Source organism: Vipera ursinii, assembly GCF_947247035.1.
Source record: "Vipera ursinii genome assembly, chromosome: 2".
In the NCBI taxonomy this organism is placed as follows: Eukaryota; Metazoa; Chordata; class Lepidosauria; order Squamata; family Viperidae; genus Vipera; species Vipera ursinii.
The window spans coordinates 244,737,181-244,756,397 of record NC_139513.1 but is presented as its reverse complement, the minus strand read 5'-3'; the positions used below and the strand labels follow the sequence as shown (position 1 = coordinate 244,756,397).

Sequence of the window (19,217 nt, the reverse complement as noted above, 5' to 3'; positions counted from 1 at the left end):
GGTCAAAGCTTGGATGCTTGACAACTGGCTCACATTTATGACAGTTGCAATATCTTGGGGTCATGTGGTCACCTTTTGCGACTGCAAAGTCAAGGGGAAAACCAGATTCACTTAGCAACCGTGTTACCAACAACTGGTTCACTTAACAACTGTGGCAAGAAAGGTTGTAAAATGGGGCAAAACTCAATTACGGTAACTATCTTGCTTAGCCACATAAATTTTGGTCTCAAATGTGGTCATAAATCAAGGACTACCTGTATTAAAAAGTATGAGGCCAAACAATGAACTTTAGGCCATAATGTTGTTCGTAGGGTATTAGTTCACCATTCTTCACTGTAAGCAAATATGGTTGACATTTTTTAAGAGTAGTACTTATATGAACTATGGTTGGAATTATTACTGTGGGGAAATTTTTGAGCTAACACAAGCCAAATTACTTAATTTGTATTATTTTTTATGTCTTATTAGGTATCTGTGACACATTGAATGTCCAGAAATACTGTGATATTGGTACCTAATCATTATGACATAATCCTGACTATCACAATGTGACCCTACACATTTATGGAAAGCGTAGTCCATATCATAGCTGCAATATTTTAGAAAGATGAGTTATTATAGCAGACTGACCTATGGCTCCAGATTGTCTAGTACAGTAGTGTGTATACCAGATTTTGAGCTATTTTTCTGGGTTTCAGTGACATATTCTGATTTTCTTCGACAGAATGCCAAATGATCCCACTTCATTATTTGACTGGAAATAAGTCTAGCCTACCCTACTGCTTACACCACTTACTCATCAACAATCAAGAAGGAAAAACTCTTTATATTCATCACTCTCTGCTAAGATTACACTTATGCTAGAAAATGCATAGATTACATCCTTTGAAGACTTTCATAAATAAAATGTAAAATAAAATAGAGAAAAATGATAAATTAAACATAAGCTACATCTCCAAATGAAACTAGAGATCTGATTAAAAATTCCTGTCTGAAAAATCAGATGAAATTGGAATGCTGCCGTAATAAACATTTCAAGATATAATCCAGATACCTTTTTGAGTCTGGAAAAATTTGTAACAAAGAGAATGCTTAAATTTGTAGTTCTCAAATTGAGAGCATTCTGTATTCCCAATTGTACATTGTAGGAATTTGGAATCAAAGAAAGAACTTTTGGAAAATAAGCTGGCTGCCTTTTTTTCTACCTGAACGGATGCTATGTGTTTCATGTTAAGTTGACTGATATTCCCAGTCTTGAAGAATGACAGTCTATTCATATCATCTACATACCTTTTAAGAAACTTCACCATTTTCATTTTAGTGAAAGGGCCGCTATTTCTTGTTCTCAATATTGTAAGATGAATTTAAAAATATAAAATGTTATTTACTAACTAGATTAGTTCAATCTTTTGAGGCTGAAAACAAAGTATCTTCCGACATTTGATTTTACATAAAGAAGATAGTCCTTCTATAAAACACTTTTAAGAATTTAGAAGGCTTTAACAAAATACAACCTTAAATTTTTAACAGAATGTTAGTATAGCAGAGTGTAGCAATTAATAATCCTTTCCCTCTTATTATATTTTAATAACTTTAAAAAAAATTACGAAAATGAGATTGCTTCCATAATGGGCACACTAATAGGATGATATTGTACAAAATAACCAACATTTTTGATCTCAGCCAAAAAACTGAGATGTCTGATTCAACAGCCTGAGAGCAACTAAGGTTATAAAAGAAACAGACTGCATATGCATTTTCTGTTTGATCAGATCTTACACTATTTAGGATTTCAATCCATAGAGGTTTCATAGTCATTTGTCACAATCCTCTTCTGAAAATCCGGGGGAAAATTTGTACTTTAGCTGACATTTTTCTTTGAAAATTTCTTCAAAAAAAGAGGATGTTCTTGAAGCTATTGACCCAATAAACACAATGGAGACCTCAAATCTAATAGATGTGAAGGCTTTTTTAAATCCCATTTATATCCCGCCCTTCTCCGAAGACTCAGGGCGGCTTACAATCTAAGCACAAATCAATGTTCTGTGTGATTAATGGAGAGTAGGTTGTTACCCTGCTGAAGTTTAGAGCTTTTCTTTCCAAGAAGAAACAGATTTATAGTATAGGAAAAGCTTTATTCAGAGATTGTTCTATGAATAGAGAATGAGAATGAAAATGTCACCCCGCCTCTCTCTCTGGTTTCTCTCCCCATAACATTATGTGAATTGGTCAGTGTAAGGCTCCTTATTTCCATCATATTCTTGTACCACAGAGAACCAAAGGCAATTGCTGCAAAAGTCATCCTGCTAACAGGATGGCCAATAAAGTCATAGATTGATGGTAGATTTGTTTCTTCATTCATGGGTTGATTCTTTGCTTTCAATGGTACACACCAAAGCAATTATCCTAAAAAGCTTTTCTTAGCCTGGTATACTCCACATTTCATCAGCCCCAAAGCTAGCATGGCTAAAGGCTGTTGATAGAATATGAAGATAATGGGAGTACATATTGAATGCCCAATATTGGAGAGAGCTGTCTTAAATGATCAAATGAAGTATTGCTCCCTCTAGGAGGAACTGGGCTTTCCTATAGAAGTCTTTACTCAAAAAATCATTTTCACTTATTGACTAAATTTTATTTTTTTATGTTAGTTCTACTACCACTTGCTGGTGTTACTTTAATGCATTTTGTGCATTTCCATTTTAACATATTTTAGAGATGGATATAAAAACATTAAACAATGAATAGATCCAACAAATACTATCTTCTATGACAGGATTGAGGAACGAATGACTCCTAAATGTTTCTGAGCTACAACACTCAGGATCCCTAACCACTGATCATGCTCTACCTAACCCTAATGGGATTTTTCCATGTATTTTACCAGGAAACATAGATAGGGCAGCCTAGAAAAGTCAGTGCCCTCCTAACCATAATCAAGCACTCCAAATTTGTTGGCAATATCCATTATACTCAATGAGTTCATGATGACCTAACCCTAACCCTAAGTGGACTATTCCTCCAATGGGATTTTCCCATGTATTTTTCAGGAAACATAAATAGGGCAGGCTAGAAAGGTTAGTGCCCTCCTAACCACACCCAAGCACTCCGAACTTTTTGGCGATGTACATTTTGCTCACCGAGTTCATGGTGACCTATCCCTAACCATAAGTAGAATTTTCCTCAAATGGGATTTTCCCATGTATTTTACCACGAAACAGAGATAGGGTAGTCTTGAAAAATCAGTGCCCTCCTAACTAAACCCAAGCACTCCGAATTTGTTGGTGATGTCCATTTTGCTCTCTGAGTTCATGGTGACCTATCCCTAGCCATAAGTAGAATTTTCCTCAAATGGGATTTTCCCATGTATTTTACCACGAAACAGAGATAGGGTAGTCTTGAAAAATCAGTGCCCTCCTAACTAAACCCAAGCACTCCGAATTTGTTGGTGATGTCCATTTTGCTTTCTGAGTTCATGGTGAAGGAAGGGGGGTTTTCCCCGACCCTTTTGCTACTGGAAGTGGCAAATTTAACCTTTCATGGAGGAATAAAATCTGAAAAATGAACCAGTTCTGACACCTACTGGTGGATGAGGATTATGACAGTCATGGTAAAATGACTGGAGAAAAATCTAATCTATGCCTGTGACTTTCAAAGCTTTAACAAATAGAGAACAGCAGGAGTTAAAGCACATTATGAATTTGGTTAATTTTATAATGGATAATCTTAGTTAGAATATGATTATTATATCTATAACCCTGTATTCAGCTCTGGGAAGTGGGGGGGAAGGGGGGTGGTTTGGGGCGGGTGGGTTTTGGGGATATGTATTGTAAAAAATTTTTTGTAAAACTCTAATAAAACAAACAAACAAAAAAAAACAAATAGAGAACAGCTGTGTAGACTTACAAACCTAAGGGAACAAAAACAAAACAATTTTTTTTTAATTCTCTGGACTATAAGTATTTATTCAATTCTGACTCCAAAGCTATTTCCAAAGGGAGGGAGGAAATCTGGACTTTTGGTCATCATGGAAAATCAGAGATTTATAGGAAATACTTAAGAAAAATGAATACTTTTCAAGAGGAGATATGTTAAGCTGCAACTAATTCAAAGAAAAATGATCTCAAATCACAAAGAAATTCAGAGTAACTTTGAAAATATAAATCAACTGATATCCAATTCAATTTTATACAAAAAAACCCCTCAGGAAAATACAGCAGAGAAGGAACAGACAAAACAGACGACTGAACATAAATTTGAGGACAGAGACTTGAAGATGGAATTCTACAAAACAAAGAAGTATGATCTAATCCAAGTGGAAATTTTTTTACAAGAAATATTAGATTTGGAAAAGACAACTTATATTTCAACACAACAAAATAAACTTGAGGACAAGAAAAAAGACTGGATAAATTTATTCTAGAAATATCAGGAAAAACACCAGAACTGAAGAGACAAAAAGTGACAAGAGAAGCAGAGAGAAAAAGAAGGAAAAAGATTCCCAATAAAAAGGAGTGCCTAACAAAGATACTGATTTACTTTTTATATCTACAGCAACATTTATGAACATATGGAAAAACCTTTTGATTCAGCAAAATACATTAAGAAAGATACTGGGCAAAGGAAAAGATTAAGGTGGAAACCAAGAAAATAGATGATGGGACTTATCAGAGAGAATACTTAAAAAAGAAAAAAATTGTTTGAATATGGTTAAAGAAATATAAAAAATTTGGAATATACTATTCTAAGAGGGATGAATTCTCTAAACAATATAGTATGCTTTTTTTCTTTTGTGTTCTCTTGATATGAGCAATATAAAAAAGTTGAAATGATTTAAATAAAGGAAATGTTAGATACTTAAATGTGACTGAATTTAAGAAAATTATAAAAAAATGTTTTGAATAAGAGTTAAAGGACTAGATGAATGGAATATTTTAAGAATAGATATTCTTAATTATGGTTAAAAAGAATAAGAAATTAAGAAAATAAATACATATTAGCCTAGGAGGCATATATATTTTAAGTGGTATGTTATTTCTTATGTTTCTTTACTCTTGTTTTCCATTCTTTTCCTTCTTTTTTTCTTTTCATTGTTTTATCTATTTCTTAAGAAATGTAAAAGTGTGAGATGGCTTATACCAGACATGTCAAACACAAGGCCCGGGGGCTGGATCTGGCCCATGAAGCCATCCTGGAAACAGTGAGGGAACGGCTCCCACTGCCTTGGCCCTGGCCCAGAGATCCTCCTCCTGCCAGAGACCCTCAGATCTCTCCCACTCCTGCCCAGGCCCCCATAGGCACCCTTGATGCGAACGATGTAGAGCTGACCACGCCCACCCAGTAGGCCATACGCACTCTAGCCACGCCCACCCAGTAGGCCACGCCCACCCTGGCCATACCCACCTGGCCCCGAGAGCAACCGCAATGCTGATGCGGCCCTCAATGAAATTGAGTTTGACACCCCTGGCTTATACGGAAAAAAAATAGAGTTAAATTTGTAGATGTAAATGTAATTAATTTTTGAGAGAATCTTCACCAGTAAGAATATCTAGAATTTGGTGGGAGAAATAAACTAAAATAAGGACCGTAACAGGATGTAAGATAAGGCAACCAGAATGATTGAACAGAAAAGAAATATTATACAAAAATGATTATTATTTTTAGGAATATTGGGAAAAATATATATTGAATTGTTATTTATCAAAACAATAAGAATTGTATTAGTTCAATGCTTGCAAAAGAGGATATTTTGGGGAAAGAGGAAATTAACTAAAATTAATATGTGGAATATGGATTATAGAAATTGTTAATGATTGTTTTACAAATGTAACCCAGACGACACTGTTCACCAATTATTGAGTGATTTATGTTTTTTTAAAAAATCAATAAAATATATTTTAAAAAAGAATGTAACTTGATTCACAACCAGTGCTGATTCAAAGGCTTACGGTGCCTCTAGGCCACAGTGTCTGATGGCATCACTTCTTGCCAATGTGAAATTTTTATTTTTAGAATACTATGTTTATGTAAGGAGGGAGCCATAGACAATTAGGACAGTGCCTACTGTGCCTTAGCCTAAACTTAAGAAACCTACACAGCATACACGTATACAAGATAAAATACATTTTAATCATTCCTTTTTTGGCAAAGCAAAAGGCCAACGACAAGATGCAACCAATCTGCTCGTTAGAAATTAGTAATTACCAGAAAAAGCTGTCCCTTTTATTTTTTTGCAAGAATCAAAGTATTTTGCAGTTTCTGATTTGTTCCAGCATCTGAAGATAGGCACCTAAAGGAGGATCTACAACAGTGGCGTCGCTGCAGGGCGTGTCCAAATTTTTCCTGCTTTGCTGTGACTAGCCTTGCCAAAAAGTGTCATTTTCTGTGGACTAAAGGATGGGTGAACAGCCACGTACCTCGGAAATGAATAAACACTAATCTCTTATGCAATGGCCCAAATGATTATGACACTTAGCCAACGGAAGATAGACAACACTTTGCAAGAGGCAGCGCTTCCACGCGCATGCTCCGTTGCGTGCTACTCGCCGGCTGTGACGATCGCAGCACCAGCACCCAACTATCCACTCCCTCCTACCGCTCCCCGGCGATAAACACCCGGAGAAGGCTTAGAAGGCGAAAGGCGGAGCTTGCCTGACTCGCGCCGCTAGGATTAGCTTTTCCGGGAGAAAGCATTTTGAGCCCGCTGATTGGCTCTCCAGGGAAAGGGGGAGGTATGATTGACGGGGTTCAAAATGGCGGCGCCCATGGTTATTCCGGATACCGAGAGGTAAGAACGAGACTTCTTCTGTGCTTCTCCTCTTGCCTAAAAGACGCTGCGGATTAGTACCGTCCCGGCTGCGTTTGGATAGGAGACGCCCTTTAAAAAAATATTAAGTGATGCAGGATAAAAAGTAAACGGAGGGGGAGAGGCGAGCTTCTCTTTAAATGTTAACACTTGAACAAGGAGCAAAGAGAATAAGGAACCAAGGTTCACACACGTAAAATCATTCCTGACTTTCTAAGAAAGAGTTTCCTTGCCTTGTGTCATCATATTTGATGAGCACAGTATTTCCCAGCTTTAGCAACTTTGAAATGTGCGGACTTCAAGTCCCAGAATTGCGGGACTCGAAGTCTGCAGTTTCACAGTTGCTAAGGTTGTGAAACAATGACTCGCATCATCAGACCTACTTCTGAGGAGACTTGTTTTCTTTGCAAGACTAGTAAGGGAAGTAAGAATCATTTCGTTTCTGTTTAGCTGGAGGTTGAGGGCCACAGAGGATGGACTTTGTAATACTTGAAACATAGTTTTTATAATACTGTTTCACTGGCTTAATTAACATGGGATTTCTTGTATTTTAATTTTGCTCTTTAATTGTATTGCTGATAATTTCCCATAAACCTTAACGTTCAAGAAAAAGCCCCTCTTTCAGAAACGAGGACTGGCAGGAGAGCATTCAATACATTGTAGACAACAGTTTCCTTTTTAGCTGTTCTCAAGCCTCCGTGAACAAATAGTCAAGCCAATCTTGAGAAGCACTGAGAATGTATCTTACCAAACCCATTTTGATGTTTTTCGTTTGCAAATGTTTCTTTTACTTTTATTCAGAATACAATGCTCTTTTCTATGGCTATGCTGTAATTGTTGTGATGTAACAGATGACTATTTCTAAACAAGCTTTTGCTTTGAAGTCCTTTGTTGTGTTAATTATAAAATAAATGTAATCCATTTCTTGGGGTTTCCCCTCTTCATAGGGAGACCACACTTTATCAGAGTATTCTAATAAGTTGTTTTTAAATGATTTTCTGACTTGGTTCCTTATTGGAAAAAGTAAAATGAGGCAGAACTTAGGGCCAGATTTGGTCTTCATATCAAAGGGGCCTAGTCCCTTTCAGTCTGGGGGTGGAGGTCAACACATAGGCATGCACACTTTTTTACCATCGACATACACATTTGTCCTCCAATCAGACTGCTTGTATAAACAATTTCACATACAAAATTTTCATTTCATGTTTTCTCCAGGCAAACCAATCATAATTGTTTCAGGGAGCTTTTCACAAGCCAATGAGCTCCATTTTCCAAATCTTGTTTTGAATAAGTTTTTGTGTTTTGTTACTAGAGGGTCTCGTTCTTCCTCCAGATCCTGGAAATGACTGTACACAGAAACACATACAGACACATACTGTCAGGTCTCCAAATCCTTATTGTCTTTCTTGCATATATATTGTTGTGCTCTTGTTTTGGGGCCTACCATTCTACAGGAGGGGTAATAATTGCTTTTATTTGAGATAACTTTTGCTTTCTACTTTTCTTCTCCCGTCTCTATCCACTTGAAAAAGGAATGTGAGGAGAAACAAAACTGGAGAAGACCTTGAGATGCGCGCCAACTGTGCCAGTTACCCACACATCATGTCATCTGTGGATTGACTGGATTCAAATGGACATTATTGCTCTGGTGGGAGGAGGAATATTGCTGGTTTAACTATGCCATTTAAGCGGGATTTTCCCCAGATCTCTCCTTGACTGCCTTACTGTCACTAACCCCTAATAAAAGTTTCCTTTTGAGACAATGCCTGTTTCAAGAGTTCTGTTTTCTTGGGTGGTTAGCTGAGGTGGGTCCTTACATAAGGCGAGATCTGCATAGTACTCAACCCGGAGAAGCTGCTTCCCTACCAGGGGAGTCATAACTAAATTTCACATGGAGGTGTTCCAGGGAGAGAAGTGGGCCAAAGATCTCCTATGCTTGAAACCAGATGAAAGTCTCTCCACGGACCTGGAAGAAGCCGGGCCTTCTGGTGAAGATGATCGAGCCAGATGATCACTCGGGGTAGGAAAAAAGGATGGGAAGAAAACCCATGGGTAAGTCACCCTTACCCATGGTGGAGGGAAGAAAAAGGCAAAGAAAAAAAATCCAGAACCTGCCCCTCCTGATAAAGGTGGAGAAAAGGAAGTCGGGGACTATGGAAGCTGTGATGGAGTATGTGAAAAAAGCCCTCAAATTTAAGGTGCAGCTAAAAGAAAGCCCCCTATCGGAGGAAGAGTCAAAGGGTGAATTGGAGGAAGAGGAATTGGAGGTCCGAGAGATGGCAGCGGCTGGAACCCAGGAGGCAGCATCCGGGCGAGGCTGTCCATTTCAAGGAACCAGAGGCAGACCACCCCAACCAGCTGAGTAAAACTGATTCCGATCGGAGTGAGGTTTGATGGAGACCCGAGGCAGTTGGGGTATTTCCTGGCACAAGTGTTCACCTACATGCAAATCTATGGGAGAACACTGCCTACTGATGTCGATAAGGTCTGGGTTGTTATCCTAGCTTTGGAAGATGGAGCAGCTGACTGGATGGTGACCCTGTACAATTGCAACACACCTGAATTGAGGAATTTCAATTTTATAGCTGCTCTCTGCAGACATTTTGAAGCCAGCTAGCAGACAAGAAAGCCTGGGAGCGAATAAAAACAGTGAAGCAGGAAAGGAGACCAGTTGCTGAATACACTGAAGAATTCAGAGAGTTGGCCAATCGCCTTCGCTGGCCGGAAGACATCCTGGTAAGCTGTTTCCAGAATGGGCTCAATGAAGAGCTATATAATGCCTGCATAGCTCACGGAGCCCCAGGACGGCTGTACGACTGGTGCCTGCTTCAAACCGCAGTCAGAGAAGCGAAGGGAGGCTGCATGAGGTTTGCCTGCCCCATCTTACAGCACCACCTGCTTCAGATGTGGTAAAGAGGGACATCAATCCATGGACTGCTGCAGCAAGACACCTGCCAAGAGAGGGGATTGTCTACTGGCTGGGAGAACTCCGAGAACCTCACTGCACCCCAGGGAGACTGTGATGAGGTCTGAAGAAGTCATAGAGCTCCCCCAGGACCACGATCAAGAGGGTCAAGCTCTGACTTCATGCTACGATGGCCCAGAAGGGATGGAAGACTACAAGAACAACCCATTGGTGAGTGGGCCAATTGACCCCATAACAGTGCCCCTAGAAATTTCTATATCTGGCACTGGGAAGACAGTAAAATTAGCTGCCTTGCTGGACTCGGGGTGTACCCAATGCATGATTAGCCCAGAACTACTGGGGAAAATGGGGATACCCGTCAGGAGGGTACCCCCCAATTACTTTCTGCCAATTGGATGGCTCGGTTGCAGGGGGGTACCCGGCAGCTTTGCCACCAGACCTTTACATATTAACCTGGGGACCATGCAGAGACTCTAGCTTTTATTGTGACCCCAGGGATGGAGTGGCCATTAGTTCTTGGCTAAAGAAGTGGAATCCCATGATCAACTGGAGGGAAGGACACTTAAAATTCCCACAAGGGGGAACCCCGTCCGCTTCTAAAGAAAACAGTGGGAGATGTGGATTATGCCATGATTTTGTCTCTGCCCTCAGTGAGTCAGACTTGAAAAACCTTCTAGTGGAATAGTGAGATTTGGCTGAAGCATTCAGTGAATGGAGAGTGGACGAACTCCTTCCTCACCAGCCCACAGACTGCTATTGAAATCCCAGGGGTGAAATTGCCAAAACCAAAAATGTACTCTATGACTCCCAGGGAGTTAGACGAACTGGGAAATTTCATCAAAAAGAATTTGGAGCGGGGTTTTATAGAGCTGGCTAGACCCCGAGTAGCAGCCTCTGTATTATTCAGATAAAAGAAGCTCTCTTTATCTGTGTGTGGATTATAGGAGTCTGAATGCTGTGTGTGTGGAGAACATTTATCCACTACCTTTAATGAAAGAGATTTTAGCGCACTTATCTAAAGGGAAATTTTTTTCCAAGCTAGACTTGAGAGAAGCTTATTACCGCATACAAATAAAGAAAGGGGATGAATGGAAAACTGCCCATTGGTTGCTTCCAATTTAAAGTTCTCCCTTTTGGGCTACAAGGGGCTCCTGCAGTATTTGTGCAATTGATTAATGAGGTCCTACATGATCACCTTTATAAAGGGGTTTTGGTTTACCTAGATCAGGAGTGTCAAACTGCCGGCCTGTGGGCTGGATGCGTCATCCGGAAGCCGTGTCCACCCCATTGCTAGCAATGGCAAAACAGGTCTGATACGTCACGTGATGTCACGTGACATCATGAGTTTGACATGTCTGACCTAGATGATATCCTTATTTACACCGAAACCAAAGATGAGCACATTAAATTGGTCAGACTGGTACTAAAAAAGCTGCGCTCTGCCAAATTGTACACCAAACTGTCTAAGTGTGAGTTTCACAAAGATCGTATTGATTACTTGGGCTATCATATATCCAGTGAGGTAACAGAGAGGGACCCAGAGAAAGTGAGAGCAGTCTTGTATTGGGCCCCTCCAAAAACCAGGAAACAGCTCCAAAGTTTCCTAGGATTTGCAAACTTTTACAGACAATTCATCCCATCTTTTGCATAGATTGCCCTCCCAATCACAAACTTGTTAAAAACCACAGGGGGCGGGGGATAAACCAAAGCCCAGTCAACTGTTAAAATGGACAGGAGAGTGTCAAGCAGCCTTTGAGAAACTTAAGAGACTTTTTTGTATGGACCGGTTTTGAAACATCTGGAACCAGAACAGCCATTTGTAATTCAAGCGGATGCCAGTGATGTGGCTGTGGGAGTGGCTTTATTGTAGAGAAATAAAGAAGGACAATTACAACCTTGTGCTTACATCTCTAAGAAATTATCAGACAGTGAGCAGAGGTTGGCAGCTTGGGAGAAGGAGGCCTATGCTGTACAATGGGCCCTCCTCACTTGGAGACATTTCCTAGAAGGGAGTAAAATACCATTTAAAGTATGGACTGATCATAAGAATCTTGAAGCCATGAAAACCCCCAGGAAGGTCTCCCCTAAACAGGCAAGATGGTCCCAACATTTCCATCGTTTTGATTTCACTATTCATTACCTCTTTGGGGGAAAGAATTTTTTAGCTGACACATTATCCAGATTACTACAATATAACAGTAAGAAACCAGAGATGGCTTATAATAATGCTGTGCACTCCAGTACAGCTTTTACTCAATTTCAAGTAGCTAATGGTCAAACATTTGTGGCCATTCCTGAACTCCCTACCTAGGAACCTGAAATCCCCTCCTTGCAAGAATGGATTAAACAGCTACAAAATACCTGGCCAGCAGTCAGGAAAGCTCTGGATGAAGCCAGAGAAACTGTAAGACTCAAACCGATAAATGGAGAATGGAACAAAAACCATATAAAGTTGGAGACTGAGTATATCTCTCCACAAAGTATTTGAAGTCTTTACAACCTTCTAAGAAATTAGGCCCTAAATTTGTAGGAGCTTTCCCTAACAAACGCATCATCAATCCTGTGACAGTTGATTTGGACTTGCCAAAGAACTTACGGAAAATCCACCCTGTTTTCCATTGCAGTTTGCTCAAACTGGAGATCACTTCTAACCTTAGGCCTCCTGCACCTCAGGCACCCACACCTATCACAGTTGAGGGTGAGCAATACTTGGAGATTAAGGACATTTTGGATTCTTGAATACACCATGGGGTGACACAATGCTTAGTAGCTTGGAAGAATCTCACTTCTGCCCAGAATGAGTGGTTGTACAAGAAACACGTTAGAGCCCCTAAACTTCTAAGACGCTTCCATTCTCAATATCCTGATAAACCTAATTGATATGTCTGTATTATTTGTTCCCCTTCCCTTTTTGTCTTTTAGGTGGATTTCCCATTCTTCTTGGGGGGGGCTGTATGTCACATCCCCAAATCCTTATTGTCTTCCTTGCATATATATTCTTGTGCTCTTGTTTTGGGGCCTGCCATTTTAACAATTTATTACTCTGATAAAATGGGGTCTCCCTATGAAAAGGGGAACCCCAAGAAATGAATTACATTTACTTTTGCAGTTAACACAACAAAGAACTTCACAGCAAAAGTTGATTGGTTTAGAAATAGTCATCTGTTACATCACAAGAATCACACCATAGCCATAGAAAAGAGCACTGTATTCTGAATAAAAGTAAAAGAAACATTTGTAAATGGAAAACATCATAATGGGTTTGGGTAAGATACATTCTCAGTGCTTCTCAAGGTTGGCTTGGCTATTTTCTTTGTTCACAGAGACTTGAGAACAGCTAAAAACGAAACTGTTATCTACAATGTATTGAATGCTCTCCTGCCAGTCCTGGTTTCTGAAAGAGGGGCTTTTCCTTGAACGTTAAGATTTATGGGAAATTATCAGCGATACAATTGAAGAGCAAAATTAAAATAAAAGAAGACCCATGTTAATTAGCCAGTGCAACAGTATTACAAAAACCATGTTTCAAGTATTACAAAGTCCATCCTCTGGCCCTCAAGGTTTTCAGATTGCCTGAAAAAGCAGTCAGCTACTTCAATTAATATTAAATTGCTGTTTGACAACTTGGTAAAAGCTGAGGAGATAAATTCATATATCTGCTGTTATCTACCTGTAGGTGAATCGTTTTTTTAAATTTCCGTTCCTTTTTTAAGAGTTCGAAAAGCTGTGACCTTGATCAATGCTCTGGATACAGGCAGATTCTCTCGCCTTCTCTCCCGCATTCTTCAGAAGCTTCACATAAAGGTTGGTATAGAAAGTGAAAACGACTCAAAATCGTTGAATATTATCTGGGCAGCTTCCAAATATATGAGATTCAATTGTCAGAATTCTAGAAGTAGCTATGCAGGCCAATAAATTCTGGGCATAGTTTACATCTCTGGAGGATTACCTGTTAAGGGAATGAGGTAAAATGATTATAACCATTAACTCCGTTTCAGAGTAGGGTTAACATTTTTTTGATCTATTTTTGATTAAAATAGAATAAAATTTGTTCAAACATCAGATCAGCTTCTGTCTCATGTTAAATGGTAATTATGAGTCATTAGGGAGACTAATAATTACTGGCGTTCAGTGACTCTGGACAGTTTATAAACTGTTTAACATATTAAAAGCACAAAAAACAAAAAGGAGGGTAAAGATGGCAGAATGACAAGATCAGATGGGAACAAAGGAAAACAACCTAATTAAAAGGAGGCTTTGGGCATCGTTGTCCTAATGCCTGGGTGAAGAGTCAGGTCTTCCAGGTCATTCAAAACCTCTACAGAGTGGAGGGTGTTGGAATCTTGGGGAAACCTCATTCTAGAGGGCATTTGCTACTACAGAAAAGATACTGTATGTCTCCAGGGTCATGATAAAAAGAGCCTTGGTGGAGCAGTGGCCTAATGCCTCCTTAAGTAACACCAGCTGCCTGCAATTAATGCAGGTTCGCATCCCACCAGGCTCAAGGTTGACTCAGCCTTCCATCCTTCCGAGGTAGGTAAAATGAGGACCCAGATTGTTGGGGGCAATTAAGCTGACTTTGTAATAATGCCGCTTGGGTGTGTGTGTGAAAGCCCTAATAAGCAGGCATATACATAGAATGAAGGCTACTGCTAAGTTTGTAAGCCGCCCTGAGTCTTCGGAGAAGGGCGGGATATAAATGGAATTAAAATTAAAAAAAAATAAAAATGATAGAATGCGTTGTTTAAATGATGGTTCCCATGAGCGCACTAATCTTGCCAGATTGAATTGGCTGGGCATGTACTATGGGAGATAGGTATTTCCTCAAACCACGCCATTCCAAGTTTATAGTATGGTACAATAGTTCTAAAATTAAAAATGATAGCTCTCTGGAGACAACTAAACAGAAGGAGGTCCTTCTTTTGGGGTGCCCAAGAGTTACATTTAACATCCTTTTTAAAGCTTTTTAAAGCCTTGTCTAAATCATCATATTAGCAATTTCTAATTTACATTGCAAAAAATCCCTATTGTATTCAGCTAATATTTGTATCCATGGTATATTATTTGTATCTCCTAATGTAATAAAATAATTATTTGGAAAAAAAAGAAAGGGCAGGGTTTTTTTTAGTGTCAGCAGTAAGTTTTGTTTGTTTATTTTATTTATATGGCAATGTTTGGTTTTTCACATCCAAATGGCAATTCTAGCAGTGTTTAGCTATCATGATCATAAGTAGCTCAGAGGGCTGCAGAAAACAGATTTATATAAACAAAGAATACAATATAGATAACAATATTTTAGTCAAGGATATTAGACATTATAGAAAGCAAATAAGGAGGCTTCTTCATCTATAAAGAATCAAATCAGCACAAAGGAAATTCTTGTAAAGCATTCTGTTCTCCTTGGCTCTCATTTTATGAACATTATTTATTTATTTATTTATTTGATTTATATACCGCCCTTCTCCTGAGGGACTCAGGGCGGTGTACAGGGCAATAAAAATAAGAATACATTAGTTAAAATAATATTAAAACCCAAATCCATCAGGCCAGGCCGGCTTGTTCGAATAGATAAATTTTTAGATCACGCCGGAAGGAGCGAAGGTCTGGGGCTATCCGGAGTTCAGCCGGCAAGTGGTTCCAAAGGATTGGTGCACCCACCGAGAATGCTCTCCCCCTGGGGGTCACCAGCTGACATTCTCTGACCGGTGGTACCCTGAGGAGGCCCTCTCTGTGGGAACGTACAGGACGGAGGGAAGTTGACGCCGGCAGTAGGTGCTCCCGTAGGTAATCCGGACCCATGCCATGTAGGGCTTTGTATGTCATCACCAGCACCTTGAATTTCACCCGGAAGGCAACTGGAAGCCAGTGCAGTTCACGGAGCGGAGGTGTAATATGGGAGTATCGGGAGACCCCCAAAAGAACTCGTGCAGCTGCACTCTGTACCAGCTGAAGCTTCCGAGTGGTTCTCATTAGAGAACAGACCTTTCCCCATTAGTGACTTTGAAAGGAAAAATGCTAGCAAAGGAAATTTATTTACTGTATATTTACAGGTAAACTGTTTGCCTTTGCTTTTGAATTTAAGTTTGCATTTATTTGCTTTTTATTCTTTTCATATTTACCTCGGGCAGCAGTTAGGGAACGGGGCATGAAGCAATCATTTAAATAATTTCCTTATTTTAAATAATCATTTAAATAATTTTCTTTTTAAAAAAATTAAACTGGAGAGTTTTTATAAATTTCAGACAGGGAGTACTTTCACAGAAGAGGAGGAGGAAAAACTTCAAGCTGCATTCTCAATAGAAAAACAAGACCTTCATCTTATACTTGAAACTATAACATTCATTTTGGAACAGGTATCCACTTTTTAACGTTATAATTTTGACATGTTTGTAAATATTTAACTTGATATAGAGAAAAAGATTTTTGAAAGTTTGACGTTAAAAGATAGTGCTCCAAATGTTTTTGTTTTGTTTTTTTACATGGATGTGTTGATGTCTTGGAAAAAGTAGAGATTGTCACTATGCATTAAAGAATTATTGCTACAGTCTTAACCTTTATTATATAAAGAAGTATATTGGTTACAACTGAATTTCTAAGAAAATATGATATTAAGATGATATATGGCTGAAATACATACCTATGCAAGAATGCAAGCTTTTTGTTTCTTAGATTGCTGGTATAATTCTGTATGTGTCAGGATTTCCATGATTAGCTGAATTCACACAACATGATAAGCCAGAAGCAGACAAAGGTCATTAGATGTGTGAATCCCTCCACTTTTGTTTCAACTATTTTTTAAGGCTTAAGATGTAAAGCAAACCTATAACTGCTGGGTCTTAAACCATAGATTAGCATGGATCATAGCCATTGTGTAGCACATGAGATTCAAGCAAATAGAAATCACAAAGAAAAATAATAGCATTGGAATCTCTCTCTTTGAATTACTTGAAGAGATGCAAGTCACATAATCTATTATTTTACATGTCGTATTTTAGTACAGTAAGAAATAATTTACAGACTGCTATATTTGTTATACAAATAAATTTCTCCTCACGGAATCAACTTTCTTTCTTTTTAAAACTAGCCTTTCTGTTTCAGGGATATTATTTTATGGTCATTTTATTAATGAATAATTTCCGTTTTTCAATCCTATGCTTCTGTTGTTACTGAAAATCCTAAATCACATTTGCACATTTGTTCAGCGTTCCCTGGGTTCTTCATAATTGTCATTTAAAACAACATTTATGAAAGTATGTGCAGTACATTGAATATCTTTTTTTTTTACAGGCCATTTATCACAACTTGAAACATAGTATTTTGCAACAGCAGCTGCAGCATTCCAACTTGAATCATGATAAAATAGAAGTATTTGTTACTGTATGGACAATTGGAGGTCCAGAGATAGTAGAAAAGTTTAGACAAAGAATTTTGTCATCACATAAGGTAATTATGATTGAAAATTATGCAACACATTAAATAATCAGAGATATAGATAATAGTTTCTTCTAAGCACAGAAGAGTTTGGGCAGAGTTATAGCAAGCGAGTATCATTTTCAGCAATAACCATACCCAGTGCTTTTTTTCTAAAAAAAAGGTGCTGGAATTCTCATCTTGGCGGGCGCAGGAGGTGGGGGGGTGGGGGTGGGGCGCTGCTGCAGTCACAGGTGCGAAGGATGTTGGCAGCGGGCTCCGCCCCCGGGTCTGGAGCTGGCGTGGCTGGTGCTGTGGAAGCAGCAGAGCCCACTCTATATGGTGGGGCTGCGTGGTGCGGGCAGTGGAGGCAGTGCGGGTCAGGCGATGTTTTAACCTTATGATTTTAAAAATATATTTTTTTCTATTGTAAGTTTCCCCAAACCTCACCATGTGGATTGCATACAAATATTATATAATTAGTAAATAAAGGTAGAACATATGTTAAATATACATCAAATGATAATATGCTTCCCTACAAAGTCAATTCTTGCTCAATGACAGACCAGGGAGTTAACTCGGAAAGGCAAGAGGAAAATCTAGAAGAGATCTGTGCAACTTGTAGAAGGGAAAGGCCCACACTGATAAATTAAAAATCTTTGTGGTCTGCAAAGGAATGCTGGTGGGCTAATCAATGATTTGGTGACTAGAGGAGCATCTACAGTGTTGAAGTTCGTGGTCATGGTAAGCCATGGAGGCACTAGGCAACATGACTTTCAGGGCAGTGGTGGTGATTTTATTACTTTAAAAAAAAGTGTGGGTGCTTGGTAGGCTGCATGTACAGGCCTGGTCTAGAATTTATTTTGGAGCATTCAACTATCTAGAGCAGGCATGTCAAACTCATTTGGTTTGAGGCAACTTCTTATAAAAGAATTACCATTAATTTGTTTTAATAAAATAATTTAAATCAATTTTTCACTTGATTTCAAATTAAATGAATTATATTGGTTGACAATGAATTTTTTTTTAGTACAATTGCCAAATGCAATAAACTAGTTTTAGGTATATGTTACTGGAAGGAAAAAGCAATCCCTGCTGCGTTACTGATCCCAGAGAAACATTTGCATGTATGCAGGTATCCTTAGGGTGCCATAGTTATGGATGACAAATATTGGTTGCAAAGTTGGCATTTCTGGATGTAATACAGATATTTTGGACTTATTTTTGTTTCTTTGCATGTTTGATATTTTTAAAAAGGCATATGCTACTGACTACGCTTATGCACATATGTAACATGATCACTGCTTGTCCAAAATTTTACTATACAGATAATACCACCAGAAATTATTTTAGTCTTTTTAATAAATGTTGTTATTGATGTTAAGCTCACCAGGGAAAACATCATATATTGTTATGTACTGTATATACTAGGTTAATTATTTAAAGACTGAAGTGCAACATAACTAGATTCTAAATAATCTATTTTTCAAAACACACAACAGTCCAAACAGTAAAAGTAAAGTCCAAATTAAGCATATTTCATTCTTAAGAATTGTTTAGATTCAAAATAGTTTTCAAGAGTGTACAAAAGATACTATTTTCCCCCTAGAATCAGCTAAATTAGACATATTACATTGAGAAAAATGTTTCTCATTTCTTTCCTGTTACCTTTGATTTCATTGCAGAGATGTTAACATAAGAAATAGATTATTTTGTTATCTAATCTTACCTTCCAAAAGACAGAAGCAGATGAAAAATGTGAGGTTCTTTCCTGTTGGCTTTTTTGAATTAGCTGTTTTAGATTCTAAAAGTTTAGTTCCTAAAGACGTAATCCTGTAAATAATTTTAATGCCCTCTTCTAGTGCAGGCTCTTTTATGACTCAAGGACTTCAACTCCCAGAATTCCTGAGCCAGCATGGCTCAGCTTGGAAACCTCTCCCTTTCCGCTCAGCATGGCTGGCTCAGGATTTCTGGGAGTTGAAGTCCATGAGTCATAAAAATGGAGCCAAGATTGCTAGCCCTGCAATAGGCTTAGGAAAGCCAATAAGGGAGCTGGGTTTTGTTTTTTGTTTTGTT

At 38.6% G+C, this 19,217-nt stretch overlaps 1 protein-coding gene across 3 annotated transcripts in view; it reads left to right on the top strand.

The window, feature by feature from the left end:
- Positions 1–6,672: 6,672 nt before the first annotated feature.
- Positions 6,673–19,217, top strand: part of COMMD10 (COMM domain containing 10) — a 79,206-nt gene continuing 66,661 nt past the window's right edge. For all 3 annotated transcript variants that reach the window (XM_083356268.1, XM_083356267.1, XM_083356269.1), the window contains exons 1-4: positions 6,673–6,787; positions 13,445–13,535; positions 15,974–16,084; positions 17,019–17,174. In XM_083356268.1, the coding sequence (XP_083212394.1) occupies positions 6,753–6,787; positions 13,445–13,535; positions 15,974–16,084; positions 17,019–17,174 (393 nt within the window). In that variant the 5' untranslated portion in view covers positions 6,673–6,752. The remainder of the gene's footprint in view (positions 6,788–13,444; positions 13,536–15,973; positions 16,085–17,018; positions 17,175–19,217) is intronic.